This window comes from Lissotriton vulgaris, chromosome 6, assembly GCF_964263255.1.
Source record: "Lissotriton vulgaris chromosome 6, aLisVul1.2, whole genome shotgun sequence".
Classification (NCBI taxonomy): Eukaryota; Metazoa; Chordata; class Amphibia; order Caudata; family Salamandridae; genus Lissotriton; species Lissotriton vulgaris.
In genome coordinates this window covers 1,257,442,898-1,257,469,084 of record NC_141694.1, presented here as the reverse complement: position 1 = coordinate 1,257,469,084, position 26,187 = coordinate 1,257,442,898, and the positions used below count along the sequence as shown (strand labels likewise).

Below are 26,187 nucleotides of genomic sequence, written 5' to 3'. Positions count from 1 at the left end.
TTTATCATTCCCTTTAGGGTCTTGTTGAACCTTTCAACAAGCCCATTGCACTGTGGATGATAGGGTGTGGTAAACTTGTAGTTTACTCCACACTCCTTCCACCTTGCTTTTAAGTATCCAGACATGAAGTTGGTGCCTCTGTCTAAAAGAACCTCCTTTGGAAAGCCCACTCTTGAGAATACTGCAAGAAGGGCCCTTGCCACAACAGGAGTTGTTGTGGTCCTCAGGGGAATTGCCTCTGGATACCTGGTGGCATGATCCACTACCACCAGTATAAATCTGTGCCCAGATGCTGTTTGTGGATCCATGGGACCCACAATGTCGATTCCAACTCTCTCAAAGGGTACCCCCACCACAGGTAGTGGTATCAGGGGGACCTTTGTTGTGCCACCTGACTTACCACTGGCTTGGCAAGTGACGCAGGAGAGACAAAACTCCTTGGTATCTTCTGACATATGAGGCCAGTGAAAGTGAGGGACAAGCCTGTCCCAAGTCTTGTTCTGGCCTAAGTGTCCTGCAAGGGGAATATCATGGGCCAAGGTAAGAAGGAAGTCCCTAAATTGCAGAGGTATGACCAACCTCCTGGTAGCACCAGGCTTGGGGTACCTAGCCTCTGAATTAAGGAGCCCATCATCCCAATACACTCTATGGGTACCTTGAGCATTCCCAGCAGCCTGCTATCTGAGGGGTTCAAGAGAAGGGCAAGTTAACTGAGCCTGCCACAGGTCTGCCCTTGAGGGCCCCCCTGTCCCCAGAAACTCAACCTGATTAGGTTCAAGCTCTTCAAGGACAGTCTCCTCTTGGATCTCAGAATCAGCCTCCTGTGAGATCTGATCCTCAACCTTGGGCAAGTGGGAAGGCACTGCCTTAACCCTCTTGCTTTTCTTCTTGGGTTGTGGTTGGTCTATTGTTTCAAGATCCACCACAGGATCAGGTAGGCACTTCTTGGCCTGTGTCCTGGTTACAGCAAGGACATGTGCTGATATCCCAAGCATTTCTGCATGAGTCCTGTACTCCACTTCTGACCATAAGGATTCCTCAAGATCATTGCCCAAAAGACAGTCAACTGGGAGGTCTGCACTCACAACAACTCTTTTGAGGCCAGTTACCCCTCCCCAGGAGAATTTAACAACAGCCACACTATGTGTAGTAGTGGCATTGCTAGCATTGGTCACTAGGTAGTTCTCACCTAGTATGATTTGTCCAGGGTCCACAAAGTTAGGTGTCACCATAGTGACACTGGCACATGTGTCCCTGTAGGCCTGAGCCAGTTTCTCATTAATGAAAGGCGTCTGCCTATACTTGCCCAAAGTATTGGGACTTTTAGTAGTGGCCATGGCTATGTCCACATCATAGAGCAGAACTGCCTGAATAGGGATTCTGACTAAGCCAGACTCCATCTCAGTACCCAGGGTCAACCCTACTAAACCCTTTGGCTGTGTATTACCACTGCTGACTGTACTAGGGGCTGCAGTTGCTTTAGGAGCTGCAGTGGTAGGGACTGGATTTTTCTTAGTGCATTCACTGCCCCAGTGTGAAACTGATTTGCAGGTATTACACCGAGGTTTCTTTGGGCTATCATTCTTCTTTTTCTTGTTTCCATTTTGGGAACCACCCTCCTTATTAGAATTATTTTGGGGGCCTGAAGACTTCTGGTCTTTTTCTTTTTCTTTCTTATCCCCACCCTTATGGCCTGCTTTCTTCTGATCACCTCCATGGTTCTGGGGTTTCTGCTTAATCCTTGTTCTGACCCACTTGTCTGCCTTCTTTCCCAATTCTTGGGGAGAGGTCAGATCTGAGTCAATAAGGTATTGATGCAATAGCTGGTTCTGACAATTATTAAGGATCTGTTCTCTCATTATAAGATTGTACAATCCTGTATAGTCTGAGACTTTACTTCCCTGCAGCCAACCCTCCAGAGCCTTAGTGGCACAATCAACAAAATCAGTCCAGTCCTGAGTATGAGCTTTTTGGGTATCTCTGAACAACAACCTGTATTGCTCAGTAGTTAGGCCAAACCCCTCAATAAGAGCACTCTTCAGGATAAAGTAGTTTTTGGCATCCTCAGGTCTAACTGTGAGGAGCCTATCCCTCCCTTTCTCAGAAAAGGAGTACCATAAAATTGCAGCCCACTGTTCTTGAAGAACCTGCTGTACCATGCAGGCTCTCTCCAGAGCAGTCATCCATTTGTGGATGTCGTCCCCTCCCTTGTACGGGGCTACAATCTTTGTCAGGTTTCTAGTATCATAGGACCTGTCTTTCTCTCTAGGAATATTGCTGCCTACCTACAGTGGAATCTAATCCACACAACTTTTTTTCTCTTGCTAAAGCAAGTTTAGCTTGAGTCAGGGCTACCTCTTCCCTCTCTATCTGGAGTTGGACAGCCCTCATTCTGGCCCTATGCTCTTTTCTCTGGGGGGAAGTCATTCCCCTTTGAGATTACCTTGATGCACTAGAAATATGAGAGTCCCTGGAGGGAGATCTCACGCTTCTATTACCGGGTGGAATTATGTTATAGGATCTGGGGAGGTGCCGGCCCTCTCCATTCCCATGTAGGTCCAAGTTGGCCTGGTTATGCCTACCGATTTGTATCTGGTTGGTCCCTTGATCCTGATCTGAATCTTCATTAGCATCTGATTCAGGTTCCTCCTCTATCTCTGGGGTGTTCTCAGTATCTGGGGGGTTCACTCCATCTCCTGTATCTAAGGGAGCTGCACTCGCCTTCTCTAGATCATCCTTCTCCAGGATGGCTATCAGGATGGGAATGGTAGGGTTGTGACCCTTTCTCAGCCCCCTTGAAGTGCACAAGGCACTCAAGTCCTTATGGCTGAGGTTGTCATAGCTGGAAGGTGCCTTGGTAAGGTCAACTAACACAGGCAGAGAGCTGGAAGCTTCACCTGTGCCAGACATGACTGCTAGTGAGGTGTAAGTGGTGCACTTACCTACACTAAGTGTTTTCCTACTGTACCTTGCTAGTGAGTTGTAGGCAGGGTGTGCTAAGCCCTTTGATCTACAACTACTAAGTTCAGTTGAACTTAAATATGTAAGCTTTGTTTATATGTACCTAGGTACTTAATGTGATCTTTCAATTTGATAAAAAGATTGCAATGGTAAAACAACAGCAAGCTCAAATCCGCACCGCTGCACACCAATGTGAGAAGTTGGCTTGATGTATGATGTTTCCAATTCTGGGGGCACCTTGTATCAGTCCAAACAATCCCTTATGGTGGTGGTTGTAAGTCAACCTTATAGACAAGCTATCCTAGGGGTAGCATGGAAGAAGCAGCCTTATAGGCTTAACTCAAGAGGGCATGTGAAGCCAGCTGTTTTACCATATGCAATCCTGTAATATTAAATGAAAGGACACCACACAAGTTATATATTATAAAAAATATATGTATTTATTCTCAGAATAATCCTCAGTACTCTTTATGAGTAAAGAAGCACAAGTGTTTAAACAAAAGCACAGTAAAACATATGAAAGTTGCACAATTAAGGATGAGGCCGGGTGGCCACTCAAACCATATATCAAAAAAGTGGTACAAGTACCCCTTTACGAACAGTGGTCAGGCCTAGGGCCTGGGGAATCGCTGGGACTACTCGGGACTAGCAGTGATGAAGTCGGGAGAAGCCCGCGGGACTCGGGTGCAGCGCTAAAAGCACACGCATGCACCAATGCAAAGTCAATGGTGCGTAAAAGGGATGTATGACGTTACAACGCATACTTTTTCAACGCACACCATTACAACGCATTTTTTACAACGCAGGATCCTTTACAACGAAAGCCTTTACAACGCATGACATTACATAGCAGATGCTATTACAACGCATGTCATTACAACGTAAGTCTAGGTAAGTATATTATTTTTTTTAACAAATATAATTAATAAATATTTACTTAATTTTATTTATTAAATACATTTTTTATTAATATATTTGTTCATATATTTATATATTTTTTAAAAATAGTGTAGGTGTTTACAAATAATATACAAAATTCAGTTAGTGTAAAACCCAAACCCAGCCCTGAACCCTAAAAGTACCCCTGTACCCCATGACCCAAACCTAGCCCTGAACCCTAAAAATACCCCTGTACCCCATAACCCAAACCTGGCCCTGAACCCTAAAAATACCCCTGTACCCCATAACCCAAACCTAGCCCTGAACCCTAAAAATACCCCTGTACCCCATAACCCAAACCTAGCCCTGAACCCTAAAAATACCCCTGTACCCCATAACCCACACCCAGCCCTGAACCCTAAAAATACCCCTGTACTCCATAACCCAAACCTAGCCCTGAAGCCTAAAAATACCCCTGTACCCCATAACCCAATCCTAGCCCTGAACCCTAAAAATACCCCTGTACCCCATAACCCACACCCAGCCCTGAACCCTAAAAATACCCCTGTACCCCATAACCCAAACCTAGCCCTGAACCCTAAAAATACCCCTGTACCCCATAACTCACACCCAGCCCTGAACCCTAAAAATACCCCTGTACCCCATGACCCAAACCTAGCCCTGAACCCTAAAAATACCCCTGTACCCCATAACCCAAACCTAGCCCTGAACCCTAAAAATACCCCTGTACCCCATAACCCAAACCCAGCCCTGAACCCTAAAAATACCCCTGTACCCCATAACCCAAACCCAGACCTGAACCCTAAAAATACCCCTGTACCCCATAACCCACACCCAGCCATGGACCCTAAAAATACCCCTGTACCCCATAACCCAATACTATATATATAAAATTACTTAAATTAATGTATTTAATTTATTTTTTATATTTTTAAAATTAATTAAAAAAAATTTGGAATGAAAAAAATGTTTAAATAAAATGATATACTTACGTTGTAATGGCATGCGTTGCAATAGCATCTGCTATGTAATGTCTTGCGTTGTAAAGGCATTCATTGTAAAGGATCCTGCGTTGTAATGGTGTGCGTTGAAAACGTATGCGTTGTAAAAGTTGCGTTGAAACGGTTGTATACCGCGTGAAAGTTATAAAGTTACTGTTGTAGGAGTCTTCCGACTGGACTAGGATTACCAAACTTTAGACTTAGACACTAGAGGTGTGTACCAGTGTAAGAACACCGGCGTTCATAAGTTACCTCACCCACAGGAAGCGGGTGCATAGATGCCAAAGTGTGTCGGGTTTCGTCACGCAGTTCGATGGTGCCTGGAGATGAAGATGCTGCAGGCGTCTAGGAGGGAAGTGTCCGGTGTGATCCAAGGGTGGATTGAAGATGTAGAGTACCTGAAAGCAGAGGGGACAGAGTCTGGGTCACTAGCCAGTGGCCAGGAAGGAACCAAGAAGGAACCAGGCGATGTCGGGCGCAATCAGGTGGTTGTCAAGAAGCTTGTCTCCGCTGCCACGTGAACTCTGGGGCACCGAGGATGTCTTGGAGTAGATCACGAGCTGTCCCACAAAGGCTCTCGCTGTCGGCGGTGTCGGCTTCCGGATTGGAGCTAACAAGCCTTGGCAAAAGTAACCCACGCAGGATTCCAAGATCGCTTCTTACTCGGACCAGCAAGGTCTGAGCGGGTGCTCCTTTTCAGGGGAGTGAGGGCCAGTCTGGAGCAACCAGACTAGCAGTGTAAATTCAAAGGTTCATTGGTACTGGGGCCACAAGCCAAAGGGCAAGCGACCGGACCAACGCGTTGAGCAGGAAAATGCAGAAGGGCCCCACGCAACACTCGGAGAGTGTGGAGGGGTGAGCTTTGATGCAAGAGCTGCTCGGGGCTGGGGCTTCTCAAACCTCAATGCACAGCTTCAAGGGAGCCTCGGGAGCTGCACGGTCAGCGCTTCGTAGTTTTTCCAAGTTTGCCGGCTCCACGCTTCAGGTCGCCTCCACGGGTCTCAGCTCTGCAGGGACTGTGGATCGAGCTGCTAGAAGGCAGGCACACTGGGTTTTGTTGATCTCTGTTGCTCGAGTTCTGGCGGGAACTGCAACAAAGCAAACATTGAGGTGCTGGATGGTGCCTGTTTGCACAGGGTGGTCACTCCTTGACCACAAGGGAGATTCTTCAGTCTTCTACGTCGAGTAGGATGTCGAAGGGTCCAGAGTTTCGTTTCATAAGTTTCAGTCAGGATAATCTGAGTGCTTGGGCACTGCTCCCACCTTTATTCCAAACTGGGTGGCTGGATTACCTGCTAGGTCCCTCCTATGGGTTGGACCCAGGAAGGGGGGGGGGGGGGTTACACCCCTTTCCCTTTGTCCAGAGTTGCGCTGGGACTGGGGCTGGTGTGCCCCTGAACCGGTTTGACCGGATTATGCAAGGGGAAGCCTTGTGCTCCCCAGGCAGTGTCTAGTTTCTTTTAACCCTCCCTGCTACAATCCACTATCTCCTGTCTGGGGTGGTGTGACACCTCCCTGTGACAGGAAACCCTTTGTCCAGGCTTCCTCTGTCAAGTTTCGGTCAGCAGCAGGAGGTCAGACTCATGTCTGTGGCAGCAGCATTCATTTTGTGATGCTGGGGCTCTGGTCAGGATTAACCGCGTTTTAGTAAAGTAACATGTCTTCTCCCTCTAGAAGGGTGGAATGCTACCCTCGTCGCCAAGACTGGCGAGGGGGTAGGATTCCAAGTTGTATGACACCGAAACGACATGTTTTGATAAAGCCAAACCAAAGTTAGCACATAACCGCGAGGATTATAATGCACTTAAGAGTATATGGTATGGCATTATCCCGGAACAGCTAAGGGAGTTGGTCCCGACAGCTGCAGACAGGCTCAGCTCATGCTAGAGCACCATCTCACATAAAACCAAGCACTCTGCCTCCAGGATTGTTAAGGCCTGCCATAGGAGTGACTAATAGGTATATATGTGTCCAGTTTTAGGTTTAGATATAGGTATACTATATCTAAGCAAGGGGTGATTACACCACCTTGCCCCAGCTGAGTGATCAGCCAGTTGTGTCGATTTAAGTACCAGCCAGGGGTGGCAAAAGATATGCTGCAGCCCCTGGTAGGCCTTGGTGGCACCTATGCCCTGAGCACCTATAGTGCATGGTACATGGGCTGACAAGGTGTCCAGTTCCAATTGGGTTATGTACCTATAGTACATGTATGTGAATTTAGAGAGAGAACAGCAGGCTGTGGGTCTGATTAGCAGGCGAATACCAGTGAAGCAAAAAGCAAAAATTTGGGGTGACCATAGGATAGCAGACCCTACTGTCCTACAGTATACAATGGCTTAACTCTAACAGGCCTCTCCCGCCTAATGTCTCTGAAGAAATATTGTGTGTTAGAAGAGTAGACTGGATTGGGACTGGACCAAAAACTATTGCGGGAAACTGTGTTGTGATTAACTTTAGGAACACACGCTCTGTAGAATACATCTGCAGTAGGTCGCCATCCTGGTCTAACACCCAAATTTTCCCCCTACACTTGTCATATTTCTATCCCACTCCCCAGCGGGGAACTGGACAGAATAGAGGTATGCGACAAGAGGGGGGCCAGAACATCTTACCACCCAGAATCCAACAGGGAATAACATCCTGGGAGGGCTGTCAGACGGATATTCCCTTTTTTTAACTATTCCCTCAAAGAAATAGGTTTAGCATGTTGGAACAGGTCGACTGACGCCATGTGAGGCAGAGTCCCTAACCCCAAATACGTAGCAGTCTGGGCATCCAAACAGCGATATTGGTGGGTAATGGTGACAGTAGTATCCCTGAGAACCTAACAACATATAACAACATCACAGAGGGTGGGATGGAATCGGGGGCAGGTACTATGCATGTGGGGGTCTGTCCTTCCTCCGAGGAAATGCTAAGAGGTGAGGCAAGGGAAAAGACACCAGAGCCCAAGGTCTTATTGTGTAGTTCTGGGCCTGACCAAAGGGTGAACCATCAATTAACATCAGGCCAGTTGATAGAGATATACAAATATTGTCCTGGAATGTGGCCGGGATGAAAAAGAAACTGGCTTTACCTGAATGGGGCTCTTTTATTTCAATGCACGACATTTGCCTGATGCATGAAACATGGGCACTGGAGGAGAGTGTAAGGGCCGGCTTTGCCACTTTTGATATCCTGGCGACAACTAGGGGTAGGGGAGACCCTCGGGTGGCCTGTCAATATGGGTGGGCACGCATTTGGGTGTCCAGGCAGTTCAAATATCAACTAACTCGCTTGATGTCCAATGCGTTCTTTTAACACCTCAAGATAGGCCCCAGGTGGCCATATTAAACATCTATTCAAGACCTCTTAAGAGTGGTCAAGAATCCGATACTATTGAAACATTAAAGCAGGTTATACATTCACTCAACCCTTTAGTCGCCCTAATAGTTGGAGGCGACTTCAACTGCCAGTTTGAGCCCCTCGTGATTTCAGATATGGGAGAGCTGGATGATGAGGACCGGTTCTGGCATGTTCCCGATCCGCAGATCCCTACTGTCAGAGCATGGACCCCATTGGTCATTCAAATTAAGTCTTTCTCCCTCTCAACGTCTCTGCGGGCGTGTAATGGGAGAGTGGAGCCTGACAGGCCGGGATCAGTCTCTTTTAACAGACTGGGGCAAACTTCTATCATCGACTATATAATGATGGAAGCCAGACATTTACTTTACTTTACTTTACTTTAAAAAACATTTATAACGCGCACTATCACCATCGGTTTCTTGGCGCTCATTGACAGGTGGCGTGACCCAGAAGCAGGAGGTTTAGTCGTATGCGGCTTGGAAGAGCAGGGTTTTTAGGAGTCTGCGGAAGCAGTCATACTTAGGGCAGAGACGGAGCGAAAGTGGAAGGGAGTTCCACGTAGAAGGGGCCAGGACGGAAAAGCTCAAGCCACCGTGCTTTTTCCTTTTGAATCTAGGGACCTCGAGGAAGTTTAATGAAGCTGAGCGAAGAGCTCTTGTGGGGATATGACGGGACAAGGCCGAAGAGATAAAAACGGGAGCTGCGTCTGATAGGGCCTTAAAGGTGGTGCATGCCAGTTTGAAAATGCAGCGTTTGGATACCGGGAGCCAGTGTAGACTGCGAAGAAGGGGAGTGACATGCTGATCTTGGGCTGGTGGAAAATCAGGCGAGCAGCCTGGTTCTGCACCAGCTGCAGTCGTTGAAGATGGCATGCAGGAATGCCAGCATAGAGAATATTCGCATAATCAAGTCTAGAGGTGATTAGCGCAATGACAACTTGGGTCAAGGCTTCTTTATTGAAATACCTGCTGATCTTACGGATCCGCCTGAGATGGAAGAAACAGGCAGATGTGACCGCGTTGATGTGGGGTCGCATTGATAGGTCTTCAGAGATGATCACCCCCAGGCTTTTGACTGATCTCACGGGAGAGGGAGCCAGCCCCAAGGAAGTAGGCCAAAACGTGGCATTCCATGGATGATTGGGGCCTCCTATCAAAACGAGCTCGGTTTTTGTAGGGTTCAGCTTTAAATGGCTGTGATGCATCCACTCCGCAATGGTCAGCATGATACTCTGGAAATTGGTACGGGAGGAAGGGAGGGAGTCGATGGGGAAAATTAACTGAAGATCGTCCGCGTAATTGTATATTGTGACCGGAGAGTTGCGGAGGGAGGCTAAAAGAGGTTGGAGGTACAAATTAAAAAGGAGAGGAGAAAGTGCAGGGCCCTGTGGAACACCGCAGGGAAGGGAAGTGTAAGAGGCGGAGAAGGTGGAAAGATGAACAGACTGCGAACGTTGATGGAGAAAAGATCTAAGCCAGTCAAGGGCCACTCCCTGGATGCCGGCGTTGTGGACACGGTCGATCAGAAGAGCACGATCGACCGTGTCGAAAGCCGCCGAAAGATCTAATAGGACGAGGGCTTGAGAAGTGTTTTTGTCCGCCCCTTTCCTAAGGGTGTCCATGACAGCCACTATGACCGCCTCGGTGGAGTGGAGGGGTCTAAATCCAGCTTGTTGGGGGTCTAGGAAGGACGATTTCTCTATAAAAGAGCTCAAGCAGCGAGTAACAAAGGTCTCCAAAATCTTTCCCAGGTAAGGTAGGAGAGAAATGGGCCTATAGTTGCAGAGTATTGAAGGATCTGCGTTAGGTTTCTTCAATATAGGGATAAATTGTTGGAATTTAGGGTCTACCCACGACAAGATAGTGACCACAATGCCCTTGTCTTAACACTCAAACCTGGGAGTTTTGGGCTAACAAACCCTGCTCCTGATTCTAACGGTCCGCTGTTGCCACAGGCGGAGGGTTAAATGGCCCTACCTCCAGGACTCCCCCATGAAACTTGCTGAAATATACCAGATAGCAATACCGCTGCTAACAGATATGGGGGACATAGGCATTGACAATTTGGATCTAGACTCCCAGGGTAGAGCTGTGGAAATTCACCAACAGCTGGCTGTCAGGCTTGTGGATGGGTTTAGTCCTGTAGGAACGGAAAAATCCTACCAGGCCAGGACACATCCCTGGTATGACGCCGCCTGTAGGAAAGCAAAAAAAGATTTGCTTTCTGCAATAAATAATAAAGATAGAATTAACATTAAGAAATTCAGCCTCGACTATAAAAAGGCCATTATCAGGGGAAAGAAGCAATGGGAGGAGAACACATGGGAGGAGCTTAGATCTGCAATCTCACGAAAGGACTCCAAGTCGTTTTGGACTATTGTGAGTTCTGATGTGAGCGGGGGAGGAATGGCTACAACCCCGAATATAGCACCCGCAGTGTGGGAAGCGCACTTCGGTGCGCTATATGCCAATTCGGGCGAAGAGACCATACTCCCTCCCAATCCTGATCCTCTCCAGGAGCATACACCGGTGGGGACGGAAGATTTGGTCTTAAGGGAAACTGTGGCATGTCCCCTGTTGGCCGTCCCGGGGCCCAGTCACAAGTATCGACTGGTGGGGTCCTTGGATGGTGATCGGAGGCAGGATTCCCGGCTTGTTGGGGACGTGTATCATCTAGAACGGCCTGAAGAAATTACTCTGAAGGAGGTTGAGTCTGCAATAGCAAGACTATTACCTAACAAGGCCCCCGGCCTAGATAAAATCCCCGGGGATTTATTCCGATCCCAACCCAAAATATGAGCACCGTATCTGGTGGTTTTGTATAATGCAATTCTTAGGGGTATTGACCCGCCAGATACTTGGCTTGGAGCCGAGATCGCCCCTATCTTTAAGAAAGGCTGCCCATTAACCCCATCAAACTATAGGCCTATTAGTCTCATAGACACCGCACAGAAACTAATGGGCAGGATCAATCTAGAGAGGACCCAGGGGTGGATGGAAGAAAATTAGATACTGACCACACTCCAGGCCGGGCTTAGGACGGGTATTTCAACTTTGGATCAAATATTTTGGCTGCAGGTCTTATTTTGGAAAACGGTGAGAGTGGAGGGTGGCAGCCTCTATCTCATCTTTGTTGACCTGCGGGCCGCTTTCGACCTAGTTCCAAGGGAAAAATTATGGAAAGTCTTAGCAGAACTGGGTCTCCCATCCTATCTATTGAACATCCTAATTAGGCTTCACACTAGAAACTATGCCCAAGTTCGGTGTGGGAGGCACGGAGATCTCTCGGCACGTTTCCCCGTTTCGAAGGGTGTACGCCAGGGGTGCGTCTTGGCGCCAACGTTATTTTGTCTTTACATCAATGGCCTTGTGGACCATTTAATTGGTGTAATTGACAATGACGCCCCTAGGCTGACACCTTGTTGCTATCTAAAACATCATCGGGCATCCAGAGCACCCTGGACGGCTTTGCAGCATTCTGTGCTTCACGAGGATTGGAGATAAACTTGGACAAGACCAAGTTTATGATTTTGAATCCCCCAAAGCAGACCCGGCCGAACCCCATTCTCAATGGTTCTGCCTTAGAAAGAGTTAAGACTTTTGTCTATCTGGGCATTACCTTGAAGGAAAATTTTGACTGGGGTTACCAAATTTCCAAATCAGCTCTTAGGTTATCCCAAGTAATGAGGGGCATTAGCAAAGTCCCCAAATTTTCGGATTTCAAGCCGGCAGCCCCGGTCATTGAAATATATCGACTCCAGGCTAGAATGGCCTCGACATATGGTGCAGAACTTTGGGGCCATAAAAATACATCCAATCTCCTGAGGGTCAAGCAGGGCTTTATGAGGAGCCTTTTGGGCTTGCCACCAAGCACACCACTCATTCCTCTACGACTTGACCTGGGGCTGGAATCAATAGAAGAACTAGTAGCAGCACAACCCATGCTCTACTCGAAGAGACTTTGGTCAGTGCCTGAACTGGCTCCATACAGAGGAATTTTTAGAGGTCTGGGCTCTTCTAAAAGGCAAGAACATTCCGTGGCTGCACCACATTGTAGTGTAGTTCCTATATTCCCAATAGGCTCTGCGCATTGGAATAACATAAACAGCAGTGTAGACGTAGGACTGAGGTCATCTAGGTCTCTACTGACTATGTTAGACTTAATTAGTTTTGCAAGCTAGCTCAGAGGTCACTAGAAACTTTCTCGAATAATTAGGGAGGAGTTAACTTGCCTGATTTAGACAAGCAGGGATTAGCTTCTGACAACCATATAACATGACAACTTTGCTCCCTCAGAATAAAGAGTATATCTCCAGAGTCGTGTAAAAACAATAGACAACTATTTCGCTCAGTCAATCGTGCATGCTTAATTTCACCAGAGTGCAGAGAAATAGAGAGACAGGCATTTTCAATAAAAGGTGTTATTTTATTGAGCAGTCTTCTTTCTCATGCAAGAGAAATGAATTGCCACAATTGCAATACTTATCATAAAGTAATGTACGTACAGTAAAAGTAGTATTATGAAATAATACTGTAAAAGCATTGATATGGTTTCTTAGCCATATGATACTTTAAAATGGATAAAATATATACATACATAAAAACATTGACTAACGAACTCAACTGGGGCTTCTAAGATACGCCTACCCCGGTGTACCTGACCTAAGCCTAATACGTGGGAAGGAGTAAGTAAGTTTCAGTTTTAAGTTAAGTTAGGTTTTTTGCCAAGAATCTGATTCAAGAATTCTCTCTAAGGTGTTAATCAGCTCCGTACCTTGGTTATAGAATGAAGGAGGTCTTGTATCTCATTTCTCAGGACTCGATCTCCCAGCAATCCGTGAGGGCGACTTGGGAACACCGGAGCTGGATTTTCTCGGCTGGAGAAAAAGACAGCGTCTCTCTCAGTGCGTCAAAGGGAGGGGCGGTTTCCTTCAGCTCTCGCAACAGCTGGTGCTCCCGGACAAGTAGAACGTCGCTCTGCTCCCAACCACTGTGTGTTTGCTTAAGGCAAGGTTGGTATATTTATACCTGAAAGGTGCCGGGTTTGACCTAAGGTTTGGACATAAGACGTCACTAAGAACTAACAGTTCTTTCTGGACTCCAGGAGTTCTTGTGCAAATCAAAACAAAAGCAGGGGTTTACCCGGGCTGCTGGAGGCTTGGTTTGTTTAAAGAACGCGTTGTACTTTCTAGGAGTCTATGGGAGTAGCCTTGCCGTATTTGGACTGCATGGGCTATTACTAAATATGGATATGATTCTTATGCCTTTATAAGGATATTATTTGTTATAATCACATAAGGGCATGAATCGGGAATATCGAATTAGGGTCCTAGATAGAAACACAACAACATCAAGACTCTTAGCATCCGGATTGGTCTGTCTGAGCTGTGGGAGACCCCAGAGGTGTGTTGCCCAGGGGTATCCAAATTGGAACTCAAAAGTCAGCTGAGGCAGCAGAACTCATTAGCCTTACAGAGATCAGGTTCGCTAAGAAGACTGTCAGCAGAGTTCCTCCTGGTGAAAACTGAATTGCGAGCGGAGGAATTCTTAGATGTAATCTATCCACCCCTTGCGAGGAAGCTTTACATCCAGTTAAGGCATGGCAGTCTACCACTCAGAGCATTCACCTGTAAATCGGCAAAATCAGAAAATATAGCCTGCCCGGCATGTAACTATAAGTGCAAAGATGTTTGCCATGTTATGTTTTTTGCCCTGCATATGAAACTATAAGGAAATGCTGGCTGATTCCGTTATGTAGGAATCCAGCTTTCAGGTATTGTATTCAGGCATGTAGGGTCTTAACGTATGATACTCACCCCCCACCCCCCCCATTGTTTTTGCTGTATCTCGTTTTCTATTTGGCATGTGGCGTAGAAGGAAATGTTTGGGATAAACTCTTGTGTTTAATTGTGTCCAATTATGAATTTTAAACTTTCAGGTCTTGATAACTATCTAGTTTAATCTCTTTTTAATATTGACCTGTCTTCTATTTATTGTTTTATTGACTTGTGCTCTTTTGTATGTATTTTACTTGCACTTTTATGGTCTTTGACCGAAATAAAGTTATCTAAAAAAAAAGACTCAATGTAAGAGAACTGCAAATAACATTCAAGGATGGCTACTGAAAGGCTCAGATACACAGCTCCTTTATATCCATTAAAATACCCGTTCTCTTACCAATCTTCTCCCAGCAATATGGTGTGTGGGGTTGTATAACAGTGAGAAGCTTCTCTGTCTCATGGTGGTTCCAGAAGGCAATACAGGAAGCTGACAAGAAGACAAAAAGGATTTCAGACAAGATCAAGGCCAAGCCCAGCCTTTAGTAATGAGACCCACACTTCCTCTATGCCCACAAATAAACACCCTTAACTTTGTTTGTCAGAATATAACAATTTTAATATTGCGCTACCATATTATTGTAGAAAAACTATTAACTAAAATATTGATAATTAAGTATATAAAATTTAATTTAGATGACTTATTATTATTCTAACATCTACACTCCTTTAAGATGTAGCTATCACTACGGTACCTATACACGGAGTTATGTTCATATGGCACTTCTTTGTACAGGCCTGACCCTAGAAAGTGCTCGCATCTCTTCGGTATTTGGACAAAATATCGGAAACACAAATATTGTGGGACAGAAAATCATGTCAAAAATATAGAGGACAAGAATATCATGTATGTCAGTTTCTAGGGGTAAGTAAAGTTTTGCTACATATAACTCCTCATATATGTACCTTGACGATATATCTATAAATCTTCAAGGTACGTAGAGCTGGAGTTAAGAACAGTAAATTTACATTTACCTAGTTGCACTTACCTACTCTATATTCTTGTCCTCGATATTTTTGACACAATAGTCTGTCCACACCCTATTTGTGTTTCTGATTTTGTCACTAATCAATCTCTTCAAATGTTCTTCCTGAAGTGACTTCTAATAGGAAGACTATTTTGTAAAATATGCATTGTAAATATTCCTCTATGTAAAGGATGGAGCAGTGGCTTTTGCTACCTTGCTGAAAGAATATTTGAAGTTTATAAACTTTTGAAATACTCAACAAGACCCTCCAGGATTTTGCGTTTTGAAAAAAAGTCGCAAAATCTGCAGTTTTGTAAAAAGGCTGTTCTTATTACAAAAGTGCCCAATACATTTGGGGAATGTGATCTGATATTTTTTTTGAGTGAAGAGTCTGACAAAAGGTTGTGAAAACATAATTGAAAGGGTCATGAAAACAAAACTTACAGATATTTTCGTCTCTCAATTCCCAACTTTTTGGAAACTAGGACATCTTGTGGCCAGGGATGGTAATTGTTTTCAAAATATCTCCATTATAAAGTTCAAAGGTGAACAGTAGGTCGTACTTTTTTAAAGAGAAAGGAATCAAAACGAAGGGAAAGTGAAATGAGCATGCGTCTCTGGAAGAGATGTGCTAGAAGTCAGGAAGTGGAGATTAAAGGCTCCAGGAGTGATTTGGGTGTCCTCTGGACAATTTACACTCTTCATTTAGTGGCCATAGCGAGTGAGGTTTATTTGTTTGGCCACCACTGAGCTAAGCATCATTAGTGTTGTGAGATTTGCATGAACCTGTGTGGAGTAATTTCTCGAAGAGATCAGTTTTCTGTAGGTGTGGACATCATAAGTGTACTCCCACGTTCATTCATTCTCAGCCATAGCCAGGGCCAAAACACAGGCCCGACGGCCCATGCGGTGCAGGAGGCCCCAGGCCTTCTGCCTTTCTCCATTCAGCCAAAGAGCAATTATTATTGGTGGGATAAGTGAGACTCAGGGGCCCTTCATCACATTCTGCAGGGGGTGTACCTGCTATTTTCTTTGGGCTAGCCGCAGGCTGGACACTACTTCACTACTGCTTCTGGCCAGGCCTGGCTCCGCCGAGTCCCTGTGCATTGTATTCTGCTTGGGGATTGTGCTTTGGGCTGGGTCTCGCTCCGCTGCTTTCCTGGCCGGGCTTGGCTCCGCCGAGTGACTGCATCCTGGTTGGGGGCTGTATTCCGGGCCGGGCTTTGCTCCGCTCTCCAACTGGCCGGGCCTGGCTCCGCCAAACACTCTGACTACACCTCCCAGCAATCTCGCAAAACGCCAGTACCAAGCACCAGGAGGTGTATAAAGGAGAATTTGGGGCCGAGTTCCCTGTATACCTGCTATTTTCTTTGGGGCTGAGCCGCGGGCTGGACACCTCTTCACTACTGCTTCTGGCCGGGCCTGGCTCCGCCGAGTCCCCTGTGCATTGTATTCTGCTTGGGGATTGTGCTCTGGGCTGGGTCTCGCTCCGCTGCTTCCCTGGCCGGGCTTGGCTCCGCCGAGTGACTGCATCCTGGTTGGGGGCTGTATTCCAGGCCGGGCTTTGCTCCGCTCTCCAACTGGCCGGGCCTGGCTCCGCCAAACACTCTGACTACACCTCCCAGCAATCTCGCAAAACGCTAGTACCAAGAGCCAGGAGGCGTATAAAGGGGAATTTGGGGCCGAGTTCCCTGTGTACCTGCTATTTTCTTTGGGGCTGATCCGCGGGCTGGACACTGCTTCACTACTGCTCTGGCCGGGCCTGGCTCCGCCGAGCCCCATGTGCATTGTATTCTGCTTGGGGATTGTGCTCTGGGCTGGGTCTCGCTCCGCTGCTTCCCTGGCCGGGCTTGGCTCCGCTGAGTGACTGCATCCTGGTTGGGGGCTGTATTCCGGGCCGGGCTTTGCTCCGCTCTCCAACTGGCCGGGCCTGGCTCCACCAAACACTCTGACTACACCTCCCAGCAATCTCGCAAAACGCCAGTACCGAGCGCCAGGAGCCGTATAAAGGAGAATTTGGGGGCGAGTTCCCTGTGTACCTGCTATTTTCTTTGGGGCTGAGCCGCGGGCTGGACACTGCTTCACTACTGCTTCTGGCAGGGCCTGGCTCCGCCGAGTCCCCTGTGCATTGTATTCTGCTTGGGGATTGTGCTCTGGGCTGGGTCTCGCTCCGCTGCTTCCCTGGCTGGGCTTGGCTCCGCCGAGTGACTGCATCCTGGTTTGGGGCTGTATTCCGGGCCGGGCTTTGCTCCGCTGTCCAACTGGCCGGGCCTGGCTCCGCCAAACACTCTGACTACACCTCCCAGCAATCTCTCAAAATGACAGTACCAAGCGCCAGGAGGCGTATAAAGGAGAATTTGGATCCTCGCCACGGGAGACGCGCTCGGGACGCGCCGGGGGAAGCCCGAGATAAGGGCGGGGCCATCTGCGGCCGTCAGAGGCCAGAGGAGGCTGGGCTGGGCCACCCCCTTAACATCTCTACTATTTTCCCTGGAATTGATTCATACCCAAAGGTACTTTTAAAAATCACTCCATCTTGGACGTTTCATTTAATTACTCTAAAACTTTTTGCCGCAGGACCGTCAATGCAAATATTTTTTCTTGCTATCAGTCCTTTTTGAATATCGTGGGGCGGAAGTATTAAGTATTGTGCATTGTGGGATTTGTTCACCCGGTTGTAAGAATGAGCGACAAGGGTAAAAATACTAATCCTGCTACCTCTCGCCCCATGACTAGGCACCAGGCTGCCATGGCACAACCTCTCCCAAGCCTCACTGCCATTGATAAGATGCTACAGAAGACGATAGGGGTAGTGGCATCTGCCATAGAGAATACTGAGAGGCGATTATCAATTACTCCGGCCATCCCCCCTCTCCAGTCTGTAGGGGATTTTTCAGCTGTTACTGTTAATCCCCCTGACTTCAGTTCTTCCCTTATGTGCTCTTTTGCAGAGCTGCCCTGTGCACAGATTGTTATTGATGTAAATGATACCCCAGAGGTTGCCAATTCCCTTCCACACCCTGTAGCCAGAAAGGCCCCCAAACCCCGCCTGAGAAGTAAGAAAATTAAACTTGTAAAAAACTTAGCTAAAAGATCGACGACCCTACCGGACTGTGCACAGGTTGCTGCTGGTCCTTCTCTGTCCTCTGTGGGAACTCCTGTTTGGGTCACTCATCTATTATCTAATTTCGAAGCTCATATGGAACAGATTATTGGTTCACATTTTAAATCACTGACATCTAGGCTTGATAGATTAGTTTCCACCATCAACAATATAGGTCTAGGGAGAACCCAGCCGATTAGTCCATCGGAGAATCCTAGAACTATTAAGCCCACTTCCACTTCCAACCCTAAAATTCTACCAGCCAGTAAAAATATACCAGCTGTACCAGCTCGGGTAACTGGCAATTCTACCCCTGACACTATTCTACCTCTGCCCAGGGTTGGAAAAGTAGACACTGGAAATACAACAGTGCTGAGGGGGGCCACTGAAGTCAGAGCAAACTTATTGGACCAACAAGCCCAAGCTAGTAGAAATACTTCAGAGGAGGGGCCTCCAGCTGTCCTGCCCTCCCTTGATCTCCCTCCTGAGTCTCTACCATATGTTGTGGTCCTTGCTGGGGTTCCTCCTTTAAGCCAGGGAAAAAGTGAGGATCATTTTGAATTAAAAAACAAATGTATACAATGGCTTAACTCCAACAGGCCTCTCCCCCCTAACGTTTCTGGAGAAATATTGTGTGTTAGAAGAGTAGACTGGATTGGGACTGGACCTAAAACTATTGCGGGAAACTGTGTTGTGATTAACTTTAGGAACACACGCTCTGTAGAATACATCTGCAGCAGGTCGCCATCCTGGTCTAACACCCACATTTTCCCCCTACACTTGTCCTATTTCTATCCCACTCCCCAGCGGAGAACTGGACAGAATAGAGGTATGCGACAAGAGGGGGGCCAGAACCTCTTACCACCCAGAATCCAACAGGGAATAACATCCTGGGAGGGCTGTCAGACGTATATCCCTTACGTTCACTATTCCCTCAAAGAAATAGGTTTAGCATGTTGGAACAGGTCGACTGACGCCCTGTGAGGCAGAGTCCCTTACCCCAAATACGTGGCAGTCTGGGCATCCAAACAGCGATATTGGTGGGTAATGGTGACAGTAGTATCCCTGAGAACCTAACAACATATAACAACATCACAGAGGGTGGGATGGAATCGGGGGAAGGTACTACAAATGTGGGGGTCTGTCCTTCCTCCGAGGAAATGCTAAGAGGTGAGGCAAGGGAAAAGACACCAGAGCCCAAGATCTTATTGTGTAGTACTGGGCCTGACCAAAGTAAGGGTGAACCATCAATTAACATCAGGCCAGTTGATAGAGGTATATAAATATTGTCCTGGAATGTGGCCGGTATGAAAAAGAAACTGGCTTTACCTGAATGGGCTCTTTTATGGCAATGCACGACATTTGCCTTATGCATGAAACATGGGCACTGGAGGAGAGTGTAAGGGCCGGCTTTGCCACTTTTGATATCCTGGCGACAACTAGGGGTAGGGGGAGACCCTCGGGTGGCCTGTCAATGTGGATGGGCACGCATTTGGGTGTCCAGGCAGTTCAAATATCAACTAACTCGCTTGATGTCCAATGCATTCTTTAACACCTCAAGATAGGCCCCAGGTGGCCATATTAAACATCTATTCAAGACCTCTTAAGAGTGGTCAAGAATCCGATACTATTGAAACATTAAAGCAGGTTATACATTCACTCGACCCTTTAGTCGCCCTAATAGTTGGAGGCGACTTCAACTGCCAGTTTGAGCCCCTCGTGATTTCAGATATGGGAGAGCTGGATGATGAAGACCGGTTCTGGCATGTTCCCAATCTGCAGATCCCTACTGTCAGAGCATGGACCCCATTGGTCCTTCAAATTATGTCTTTCTCCCTCTCAACGTCTCTGCGGGCGTGTAATGGGAGATTAGAGCCCGACAGACCGGGATCAGTCACGTTTAACAGACTGGGGCAAACTTCTATCATCGACTATATAATGATGGAAGCCAGACATTGGGATAAATTGTTGGAATTTAGGGTCTACCCACGACAAGATAGTGACCACAATGCCCTTGTCTTAACACTCAAACCTGGGAGTTTTGGGCTAACAAACCATGCTCCTGATTCTAACAGTCCGCTGTTGCCACTTTTGATTTCTAACAACAGGCGGAGGGTTAAATGGCCCTACCTCCAGGACTCCCCCATGAAACTCGCTGAAATATACCAGATAGCAATACCGCTGCTAACAGATATGGGGATATAGGCATTGACAATTTGGATCTAGACTCCCAGGGTAGAGCTGTGGAGATTCACAAACAGCTGGCTGTCAGGCTTGTAGATGTGTTTATTCCCGTGGGAAGGGAAAAATCCCACCAGGCCAGGACGCATCCCTGGTATGACGCACCCTGTAGGAAAGCAAAAAAAGATTTGCTTTCTGCAATAAATAATAAAGATAGAATTAACATTAAGAAATTCCGCCTGGACAATAAAAAGGCCATTATCAGGGGAAAGAAGCAATGGGAGGAGAACAGATGGGAGGAGCTTAGATCTGCACTCTCACGAAAGGACTCCAAGTCGTTTTGGACTATTGTGAGTTCTGGTGTGAGCGGGGGAGGAATGGCTACAACCCCGAATATAGCACCCGCAGTGTGGGAATGGCACTTCGGTCCGCTATATGCCAATTCGGGCGAAGAGACCATACTCCCTCCCAATCCCGATCCTCTCCAGGAGCATACACCTGTGGGGACGAAAGATTTGGTCTTAAGGGAAGCTGTGGCATGTCCCCTGTTGGCCGTCCCGGGGCCCAGCCACGAGTATCGACTGGTGGGGTCCTAGGATGGTGATCGGAGGCAGGATTCCAGGCTTGTTGGGGACGTGTATCATCTAGAACGGCCTGAAGAAATTACTCTGAAGGAGGTTGAGTCTGCAACAGCAAGACTATTACCTAACAAGGCCCTGTATGATGCAGAACTTTGGGGCCATAAAAATACATCTAATCTCCTGAGGGTCGAGCAGTGCTTTAAGAGGAGCCTTTTGGGCTTGCCACCAAGCACACCACTCATTCCTCTACAACTTGACCTGGGGCTGGAATCAATTGAAGAACTAGTAACAGCACGGCCCATGCTCTACTGGAAGAGACTTTGGTCAGTGCCTGAACTGGCTCCATATAGAGGAATTTTTAGAGGTCTGGGCTCTTCTAAAAGGCAAGAAGATTCTGTGGCTGCACCACATCAAGACACTTAGCATCCAGATTGGTCTGTCTGAGCTCTGGGAGACCCCAGAGGTGTGTTGCCTGGGGATATCCAAATTGGAACTCAAAAGTCAGCTGAGGCAGCAGAACTCATTAGCCTTACAGAGATCAGGTTCCCTAGGAAGACTGTCAGCAGAGTTCCTCCTGGTGAAAACTGAATTGTGAGCGGAGGAATTCTTAGATGTAATCTATCCACCCCTTGCGAGGAAGCTTTACATCCAGTTAAGGCATGGCAGTCTACCACTCAGAGCATTCACCTGTAAATGGGCAAAATCGGAAAATATAGCCTGCCCGGCATGTAATTATAAGTGCGAAGATGTTTGCCATGTTATGTTTTTTGCCCTTCATATGAAACTATAAGGAAATGCTGGCTGATTCCGTTATGTAGGAATCCAGGGTTCAGATATTGTATTCAGGCATGTAGGGTCTTAACGTATGATACTCACCCCCCCCCCTGCCCCCCCCCCCCCATTGTTTTTGCTGTATCTCGTTTTGTATTTGGCATGTGGCATAGAAGGAAAAGTTTTGGATAAATTCTTGTGTTTAATTGTGTCCAATTTTGAATTTTAAACTTTCAGGTCTTGATAACTATCTAGTTTAATCTATTTTTAATATTGACCTGTCTTCTATTTATTGTTTTACTGACTCGTGCTCTTTTGTATGTATTTTACTTGCACTTTTATGGTCTTTGACCGAAATAAAGTTATCTAAAAAACAAATAAAGATTCAATGTAAGAGAACTGCAAATAACATTCAAGGATGGCTACTGAAAGGCTCAGATACACAGCTCCTTTATATCCATTAAAATACCCTTACTCTTACCAATCTTCTCCCAGCAATATGGTGTGTGGGGTTGTATAACAGTGAGAAGCTTCTCTGTCTCATGGTGGTTCCAGAAGGCAATACAGGAAGCTGACAAGAAGACAAAAAGGATGTCAGACAAGATCAAGGCCAAGCCCAGCCTTTAGTAATGAGACCCACACTTCCTCTATACCCACAAAGAAACACCCTTAACTTTGTTTGTCAGAATATAACAATTTTAATATTGCACTACCATATTATTGTAGAAAAACTATTAACTAAAATATTGATAATTAAGTATATAACATTTAATTTGGATGACTTATTATCATTCTAACACCTACACTCCTTTAAGATGTAGATATCACTACGGTACCTATACACAGAGTTATGTTCATATGGCACTTCTTTGTACAGGCCTGACCCTAGAAAGTGCTCGCATCTCTTCGGTATTTGGACAAAATATCGGAAACACAAATATTGTGGGACAGAATATCATGTCAAAAATATAGAGGACAAGAATATCATGTACATCAGTTTCTAAGGGTAAGTAAAGTTTTGCTACATATAACTCCTCATATATGTACCTTGACGATATATCTATAAATCTTCAAGGTACGTAGATCTGGAGTTAAGAATAGTAAATTTACATTTACCTACTTGCACTTACCTACTCGATATTCTTGTCTTCAATATTTTTGACAAAATAGTCTGTCCACACTCTATTTGTGTTTCTGATGTTGTCACTAATCAATCTCTTCAAATGATCTTCCTGAAGTGACCTCTAATAGGAAGACTATCTTGTAAAATATGCTTGTAAATATTCCTCTATGTAAAGGATGGAGCAGTGGCTTTTGCTTCCTTGCTGAAAGAATATTTGAAGTTTAAAAACTTTTGAAATACTCAACAAGACCCTCCAGGATTTCGTGTTACGCAAAAAAGTCGCAAAATCTGCAGTTTTTTAAAAAGGCTGTTCTTTTTACAAAAGTGCCCACTACATTTGGGGAATGTGATCTGATGTTTTTTTTGAGTGAAGAGGCTGACAAAAGGTTGTGAAAACATAATTGAAAGGGTCGTGAAAACATAACTTACAGATATTTTCGTCTCTCAATTCCCAACTTTTTGGAAACTAGGACATCTTGTGGCCAGGGATGGTAATTGTTTTCAAAATATTTCCATTATAAAGTTCATAGGTGAACAGTAGGTCGTACTTTTTTAAAGAGAAAGGAATTAAAACGAAGGGAAAGTGAAATGAGCAGCATCTCGGGAAGAGAGTTAATGTGCTAGAAGTCAGGAAGTGGAGATTAAAGGCTCCAGGAGTGATTTGGGTGTCCTCTGGACAATTTAGAGTCCTCGTTTAGTGGCCATAGCGAGTGAGGTTTATTTGGTTGGCCACCACTGAGCTGACTGCTAAGCATCATTAGTGTTGTGAGAATTGCATTAACCTGTGTGGAGTAATTTCTCGAAGAGATCAGTTTTTGTAGTGTGGACATCATAAGTGTACTCCTACTTTCATTCATTCTCAGCCACAGCCAGGGCCAAAGCACAGGCCCCGACGGCCCATGCGATGCAGGAGGCCCCAGGCCTTCTGCCTTCCTCCATTCAGCCAAAGAGCAATTAATATTGGTGGGATAAGGGAGACTCCGGGCCCTTCATCACATTCTGCAGGGGGCCCTTCATTTTGCGTTATGCCACTGACAGGTTATAACAAGGTGCAGTTAGTTGAATCTTTCTCATAAGTTCGTTTCAAGGATATTCTATTCCTCCAACAGCATGGAACCAGTATGGGGAGATCTTCGTCCCCAGTGTAGCAGGCCTCTTTGTACATCATCTCGAAACTCATAGAAACCTCAATCAAGCAACCCCTTTCTTCAACATATCAAACTTTGGAAGAGCTTTATTGATGACATTTTACTAATTTGGGAAGGCAACCCGACTACAGCCAAGGCTTTCCTATTATGGCTAAATGATCAAAATACTTTTCTGAAGTTCACACACACCATCGGAAAAAAAGGAGTTGGTATTTTTGGAGCTGAATATTTGAATACCAATGCACATTTGAAAACCACAACAAAAAACTGCTTCCTTTGATTTGATAGCTTTCACCCCATGCATTTAAAAGAGAATCTACCATTCGGACAGTTCCTGAGGATCAGGTATTGTACCGAACAAAAAGACTGCAGGAAACAAGCAGAACAACTAACTGAAAAATTGATAGCCAGGAACTACTCAGATGAATTGTGGCCCAAGCTAAAAAATTAGCATTAAACAACCATAGAGATGCGCTGCTGGAAACACACTCTATACAGAAAAATCAAGAATCACAACCTATCTGTAAATAGATATAACCAAACTTTGAATAATTAACAAGGTTAATGTCCGTGTTTTGTCACATATTTTCATGATACTGTTCGTTTTGGGTGCTCGGACAGAGCATCTATTTACAACAAGTGTATGTTTTTACACTGGTTTATATATTTTAACTATTGACATGTTTCATAAGGTGTTGTGTAAATGACGCATATTTAATACAATCTAGGGAAGGGCGGGGTATTCTGAGTTACCAAGGGAGGCACGTCAGTTCAAACAGGGGAACAGTCAGGCAACATGACGGAGTTTAATAGTCAGAAAATGGAGATTTATGGGAGTTGAAGTTCAAACATGATTGTTTAAACAATTGAATAATGACGTGGGAGTGGTCATGTTGTTATAAAGGCCCCTAGCACATGGGAGGGTGAAAAACCAGCATTAGAGGAGAAACGCGAGAAGCACTATGCACACATTTGAACGGAAAACAGAGGTATGAAAGTTCCTGTTTTTTTGCCTTAGTGCAATGGCAGTGTTTATAGTGGAATATCTTATTGGGCAGAGGATTATCTAAAAAAATCCCAAGAGTGTCATTGTAGATCAGGTTACTTAGTAGCACATTTCGAAAGCGTTCTTTTACGCTTTTAGAGGGAAAGCGTTGTTTATGGGACATTTAACATGACAGATATAGAAGGTGTTTAACATTGTCTGTTGAAATAACTTCACAGCATACTAATGACAATTCTTTTGATGTTTAACATTTTTAGAAAAGAACCCATGACGAAGGGCCGGTCAGGCCCGAAATGCATTGGGTCAAGCTTTTTCACAGTTGCTAAATGTACTGGGAATTTCGACATGCTGTATTCAAGGCGCTTGAGCACAACTCACGCATTTGAAAATTGAAATTACCTCATTCTGCAACTGAACTCACGAACAATAAAAATCATGGAACATTGATTAAATTGGCTTACGATGATTCTTTCATCTTACATGGCGAGATGCATCCTGGGACTGATATTACCCATATCAGCGATGGCGATGTTGTTTACCCAGCGCTTCAGGACGTAGCGCAAAGCAGGATTGCTCCCCCAAAGAGATTACCATTGATAAAAAGGAATAGAAACAAGGAGTGCGGGCCAAAGACTTTCTCTATAAATGTACAGTAAATAACATCCCTTCGATGTTACCCATGGGCCATTACCCATGGGAATTGCATTGTTTGCTGTTTCACTGAGGCAACTAAAACAGTACCTTTTAACAATATAATGATTGGGCAACTCTGAAACTTAACAAATTGCCATACTTCTAGGGTGGTCTACCTGATTACTTGCCCTTGCAATTTGTACTACCTGGGCATGACCACTCAAAAAGTCAGAAAAAGGATCTGCGAACACTGCAGCAACTTACGATGCCAACGGATTACTACCAAAATCTAATCACACTATCTCGAACTAAAACACACACCCAGTGATTTGAAATGGATAGTGACGGAATGTATAAAAGACACAGACATTCTGGAAAGGAGACTCCCCCAAAAGGAACAGAGATGGATGTTCAAACTCAATACAGACACCCGGCACCTCAACGATAACATCTCATGGGGCCAATTCCTCTAGAAGTGTAGCTCAACTTTTACCTTCCCTAAGCTATTGGTGTACAATGAAGATACATAGAACCAAAGTAGAATTTTTTTTTTAAACACCTTACCCATAAGCTCATTTCTTCTTTGAGACCGTTGATGAAATATCCTCTATTTAGATCAATAAAGACCTT

General features: G+C 45.6%; 1 protein-coding gene across 1 annotated transcript in view; it reads right to left on the bottom strand.

The window, feature by feature from the left end:
- LOC147708722 (uncharacterized) overlaps window positions 1-26,187 on the bottom strand; it is a 215,784-nt gene that overhangs the window by 148,717 nt on the left and 40,880 nt on the right. The window contains exons 9-10 of the mRNA XM_086925768.1: window positions 22,129-22,218; window positions 14,384-14,473 (exon numbers count right to left, since the gene is read on the bottom strand). Of these exons, the coding sequence (XP_086781894.1) occupies window positions 14,384-14,473; window positions 22,129-22,218 (180 nt within the window). The remainder of the gene's footprint in view (window positions 1-14,383; window positions 14,474-22,128; window positions 22,219-26,187) is intronic.